Genomic DNA, 6,341 nt, shown 5'->3' with positions numbered 1-6,341 from the left:
CAGGAAATTGCAATTGCAAATTGCAAATTGCAAAGCAACAATTTAAACTGTTCCTCTAACGTCAACTCGAACTCCTGTTATTTCTGTTCCTTTTTTCTCTAGTTACTGTTACTTTTCTCCCGTTTCTCTCGCCGACAACGTAACGGTTCGCGGTGGCCGTTTCCGGTGTCACCGCCGATCTCTCTCAATCTCCTCCGCCAGATTCACCGGAACTTGTTATCTCTTCTCATTTCGGATTTACACTCTACTTACTTCCTTTCTCTTTCTCCGTCGCAACACAATCAATTTGAGGTATTTGTTAATTTCTTCTTTTCCTTTTTTATTTTATTTGTTGATGTTAGTTTTCTATTTGAGTTTTTGATGTGCAAATCAAATCAAATCGAATCATGTGGTATTATTACATGTGGTGGTGCTGTTGTTGAGTTTGATCTTGGACATTGATCTTTACTTCACTTGGCATTGCTCGCCCTAGCTTCTGGATTCTTGATTTTGTGCCTCTACATTATTCTCTGCATCCTATTTCAAAAAATATAGTTGATTATTGGAGTGAGCATTTTTTGTTGTTGTTTATGAAGTCACGACAACTTACAACGACTCAAGATTATTAGTATAAGGACATTGCACTTGCTATTGTGCAAGTTCATAGGGAAAACCAAAAAATGAATTGTGGTTTTGTAAAGAAAAATAGGCTAAAGCTTATAGGATATCATCATGTTTGCAATTTTAATGAGCACGGAATTGGAACTTTTTTTGGCTATGAATTATAGGCTTTAAGAAGCTTAGTTTTGAAGAAATACATGAGTTTTAGTAACAGTATCATTATTTTCAGATTGAGTTGCTTGGATGCTATGCTATTTGGCTTAACCGGTTTTCTTTTCCTTCAATGTCAGGAATACGAAATGATAGGATCCTTTCTTACCTGGGCGCTTGTGTATGTTTCATGCTGTCCTAAATTTTCAATCTATCTGATATAAATGGTTTGCATTGTAATATTTGAAATTAAATAATTTTTTGTCCTTTGATGTATTGCAGGATGGTATTTGGCTATGCTTATCCAGCCTATGAATGTTATAAAGCAGTTGAAATGAATAAGCCGGAAATTGAAAACCTTCGCTTTTGGTGCCAGTATTGGTATACATTATAGACTGATTCACTTTACTAAACTTTGACTTGATAACTTATAGGGATAAATACTGATACAAACTTTCTTTTCCCTGTGTTGCAGGATTTTGGTGGCTGTTATAACAGTATGTGAGAGAATTGGTGATACTTTTATATCATGGTAGAGGATTCTATCTTGGGTGTGTTCATAGAATGCTATATCTGCTTCTTTTTTATTCGAAAATAGTTTTTTATGACTTATTTTTTAATGAACTTTTCATGAAGGGTGCCATTGTACTGTGAGGCTAAGTTGGCATTTTTCATATTTCTGTGGTACCCCAAAACAAAGGTATACATTTATTTACTGTGGTAGAATCTGATATTACTTTATTATTTGCTTCTTTTCAACTTATGTTTAAAATTTGATATATCTGTTTTAGGGAACAACTTATGTGTATGATTCCTTCTTTAAACCATATGTTGCAAAACACGAGACAGAAATTGATCGCAGCTTGTTGGAACTAAGGACAAGGGCAGGAGATATTGCAGTTTTGTATTGGCAAAGAGCTGCTAGTTATAGTCAGACTAGAATATATGACATTTTGCAGTTTGTTGCTGCACAATCAACCCCAGCACCTCGTCCTGCTCAGGTAGTTTATTACGATTATGTGTTGGTTTTGTCTGCTGTTATGTTTGAATGTGACTTAATATGCTAGAATTTCAATGAAGCAAAATGGTAGAATTTCTATTGTCAGATTTCTTATATATGGAATTGGGTTGTGCCGCTTAGCTTCTATCTTCTGTTGTTTAATGCCAAGATATGTTTTTTAATTATGTATAAGTGCATTTAGATGTGCCTACCAGAATATAATTAAACTCATAAACAACATATAAATACATGTTAAATTATTAATCTAGGAAGGAGATATATTTTGCATAAGGAAAGAAACTAATGCCTGGAGTGACTCTCATTTTTTCTAAAGGAAGATGGAAAAAATTCTACATATCTATTATTTCTTTTTCCGTGATATTGTTGAAGATACCGCTATTCCATTTGAAGCTCGTTCATTGTTAAACATTGTAACTTCAATTTTGTAGATTAATATTAGATTGGTCCTTAAGATGGATATTTTTGTGTTCTCTGCTGCATCTTATGCTATCTTTGAGGGCTTTAACTCACTTCCATCTCATTCTTCTTTATGCATTACTCATAAAAAAAAAAAAAAAAAAACTTGTGTCTTGAATTCACAGCAACGACCAGGTGTGAAGGTCCGTCAACCTGCACCTGCTAATTGCCAAACAGAACCACAAGTTGAGGAACCTCCATCTCCTACCTCTAGCACATCTTCGAGTCAGCTCCAGAAGGAGGTAGCAGAAGAGTTACACTCTGCACAAGTGCCTAAAGCAGCTCCTGTAGTGGGTTTAAGTAACCCAAAGTCTCTTGTTGCGGGTTTAAGTACTCAGAAGTCTCCTGTTGCAGGTTTAAGTACTCCGAAATCTCCTGGAGCAGGTTTAAGTACTCAGAAGTCTAATACTACGTCTGAAACAACCAACCAAGCTGCACCAGCAGAGGCAGAAACAAAGCAGATTGAAGCAGCAGCACCGTCATCTTCTTTAGCAAATGAAAATGGGAACCCTCCTATAAAGGAGACCATAATGGAAGAAAGCATTCGAGTTACACGGGGCAGACTAAGGAAAAACCGATCAGCAGGAACCCGCTAGCGCATCATTATTGTTAATTTTTAGCCTGAAATAGTGGCAGTTGAACAATAATGAGCATTGATTTGTCGTAAAACTTTATGTAAATCTGTCGTCCTCAGTTTTAATTCCATTTGTTGCTTCATTTTATTTCTTTCTTTTTTTTTGTCTTGGCATGGAAGCTTTAGTAGCTTGATGCCACTTTATATGGACCCAGATTTGGAGGGGATATTTGCATTGGCTGCTTTGTATAGCTGGTCTTCAAGCTAGAGTGTAACAGTATTAACTAGTTTTACAGGGAAGGCAGAAGTACTTCATTAACTAGGCACTAGGTGAACCTGGTTAGTTATGCACCAGATCAACCAATAAAGTTGGTCTGACATTTTTTATTTAGATTCTACTAGGTAGTCAAATTAATAGTTGTCATCAACATACAAACAGTATTTTCAAATAGAAACATTGAAAACAGTAGTTCAAAGAAATACTAAAAACTGGGTCAATTGCAGTCAATATGATATGCATAATGAAAATTTCTTTCTGAGAAAATACTTTAGTTGGTTTTGTTTTTTACCATCATATGGGTACTTTAATAAGCGTTTATTTGGAGAACGGCAAGTCGTAGTAAGTAGGAAGTTGAAGTATGGGGTTCTGCATAGTCTCTATTTTCAACGGGAAAGTATCAAAGTTCTTAGAAGTTGGCTTTCTTAAAAAAATGAAAGACAGGCACGCTCAATTATATTATCAACTTCTGTTTGACTTTGGATTTTCGAAGTAATTGTACCGTTACAACAAAGGCGATATGATTGGTTTTGGTGTTTTGGAATCTCGGTGACATGTGACAGAAAGCCTACACGGTGAAATTTGGTTGTAGATGATGTGTTTGAATTATAGTTTACAAAATTAATTGTGAATAAATTTGAATTTTCAAACTTGATTTTATTAAAAAACGAATTTGTAGTGAAGTGATTTTTATTTAAATATTTTTTTGGTAAATATTTTTATTTAAATGTTTAATTCTGTCCATACCTGTCTCAAATCCAATGCTAAAGCAATTATTTTTCACTGACTTAAATGATGGTTTAAGATCAAAATTATGTAAGATATCACCACTGAAATATTGTCAAACTTATTAGTTTAAGAGTAAACACTCTTTTTAGTCCTTGTCAACATCTACGAAGTTCTTTTTAGTCACTGGCAATAAAAAAGGACCAAATTGGTCCCTGAAATTAAAAAAAAAAGCCATGTTAGTCCTTATGTCAACTCCCAAATATGTAGAGTGGCCCTTTTCTTGTACTTTCAGGGACCAATTTGGTCCTTTTTTATTGTCAGGGACTGAAAAGGACTTCGTAGATATTGCCAGGGACTAAAAAGGGTGTTTACTCTTAGTTTAATGATAAAACTGTTTGTGTCAGATTATAAAAAAAAAACCTTACGGTTTCAACTTTTATATGGACAAACTATAATGCAGATATGGCACGTCATACCTCAGATTCTTATAATCTTAAATAATTATTTAGTTCAATAAAATCACAAATATAGGAAATAGTGATAAATATTTTAATTGGAATCCATGTTAATTTGACTATAAATTCTAGTTGAGCTAGAAAATTGTTAAGAGATTTTTACAGATACAATATATGTGTATTGATATGGATCTTCTAATGTTAAAAAAATATGATATGATTATGTGGAAAATCATAATCGTATAAAGATAAATTAATGATGATAATTTTGTAACTATTTATTTTAACATATATTTTTCTCTCTTTTTTTATCATCGTTGGCCACATATTACTATATCATAATTTTTGTAATATAAAATATTCAATCCTCGGACGTGTGAGAAACTAAAACTGAAAATCTTTGCAATTGTACCATCTTTTCTGGGTTTTTTTTCACCCGAATGGATAGCGGTCATGCTAAATAAATAAAGGAATTTGATTTTCTCTGAGAATTCAATTCTCATGTTGTGACTCAACCAGTGATGGTCTCATATTTATTAAAAAAAAAAAACTTTAGACATAAATCGAAGAATCACACTATAAGAATTGAATTCTCATGCAACCTTCTCGTAAATAAAACCAACAACAGCAAGTAATGCAAAATAGAAAGCAAAAGCTCGCAGGGGGAATTGGGAAAGGAAAACTATAGTCTTAAACACAGGATATGGTTAGGGACAGGGAATTTATGCTAGCCGTTAGTATTGACTTATGACAATCTTATCCAAGTCCCAGAAATCCACTTCGCTGTCGTCACTCTTCAGATTTTGGTCTTTTTTTTTTCTTTTATAATATTGATGTAAATTTCAAAACTTTTTACCGGATCCATGTGTTTGTGAAAACAATTTACTACAACGAAGAATTTATTTAAAAAAAAAAACCTAACTGCGGATAAATTTGTAAAATTAATCCTGCACTTAGAGATGGCAAAAACGAGTTAACCCGTCAGGTTGGCTCGCAACTCGTCCTAAATGAGTCGGGTTGGCCTAAATGAGCTGCCAACCCGACTCAACCTGACCCGATATAACCCAGACTCAAACGGGCCAGCTCGCGGGTCAAAAAAAATAATATGACTGTATTAAAAAAAATATGAAAACTTCAAAACTGTCATACGCTCACATCGTCGTCACTCGTCACTTTCCTTAACCCTAAGATTCTTCTGCCCCCTTGGATAGCTTGTTCACCTTGTTACCATTAACCTTGCATCTTCGGGTCTATTGGCCTATTCTCTTGACAAACCAATCCACTACTTTCAAGGTGCAATACCCTTTTCTCTATATTTCTCATCTTTCTTTTTTATTTTTCCCAAATATATATATGAAAATGGATTCATTGTTCTTCTTCTATGTTGTTGACATTATAAGATTTGTTACTTCAATCTTTTTTCTTTTTCCATTCTGGGTACCTTTGAAGAGATCAAAGTCGGAACCTTTTGGCAGTGTTGATAATTTTAGCAGTGTTGGAGAACAAATAAGACTAGTTCCACAAAAATCAATTTTTTGAGCCAACTACTCGCGAGCCAACCTGTGAGCCAACCCAGTGGCATCATTTCGAGCTAACCCGCGAGCTTTATTCCGAGCCAACCCGCGAGTTGATTATCGAGCCAACCCGCGAGCCAACTCTAACCCGGCTTAGGTCGGACTGGGTTGGATTTTCTGGCTCATTTATTTTTTCGGGTCAACCCTAACCCGACCCGTTTTTTACAAATTGAATGCGGGTTGGGCCGGGTTGGCTCATTTTGCCAACCCTACCTGCACTCACTCGACTGTTACAAAAATAGTTAATGATTTTTTTTTAATATGTATGAAGATAACATGTGAGAGAGTAATCTCAAATGAATAGAGTGCGGAACTATATGAAATTGATATTATATTTAACAACATCACTATTTCAAAAATTATATCAATTTGATCATTTATAAAGAGTTAATCCCCTTATTTATAGAGGGTGTCTTACCTAAGGGAGGGTTAGGTCCAATTTATCTAGTCAGACTTGGGACCCATAAGATGGGTCTAGATGTACATATTAAATATTATCTGTATT

General features: G+C 34.5%; 1 protein-coding gene across 2 annotated transcripts; it reads left to right on the top strand.

The window, feature by feature from the left end:
• Window positions 1-3,053, top strand: LOC133283607 (putative HVA22-like protein g). Of its 2 annotated transcripts, XM_061480488.1 has the most exons (8): window positions 111-291; window positions 891-931; window positions 1,033-1,131; window positions 1,226-1,282; window positions 1,387-1,450; window positions 1,542-1,751; window positions 2,353-2,521; window positions 2,609-3,053. In XM_061480488.1, the coding sequence occupies exons 2-8, from the start codon at window positions 900-902 to the stop codon at window positions 2,821-2,823; spliced, it is 846 nt and encodes a 281-aa protein (XP_061336472.1). In that variant the 5' UTR covers window positions 111-291; window positions 891-899; the 3' UTR covers window positions 2,824-3,053. The 2 variants fall into 2 exon arrangements, with proteins under 2 accessions (XP_061336471.1, XP_061336472.1); XM_061480487.1 differs by having other exon boundaries at window positions 1-291; window positions 2,353-3,053.
• Window positions 3,054-6,341: the final 3,288 nt, after the last annotated feature.

Source organism: Gastrolobium bilobum, unplaced genomic scaffold, assembly GCF_033153095.1.
Source record: "Gastrolobium bilobum isolate Gb01-03AN ecotype WA unplaced genomic scaffold, APGP_CSIRO_Gbil_v1 utg44053, whole genome shotgun sequence".
Classification (NCBI taxonomy): Eukaryota; Viridiplantae; Streptophyta; class Magnoliopsida; order Fabales; family Fabaceae; genus Gastrolobium; species Gastrolobium bilobum.
This window is presented reverse-complemented; position numbering and strand designations above follow the sequence as displayed.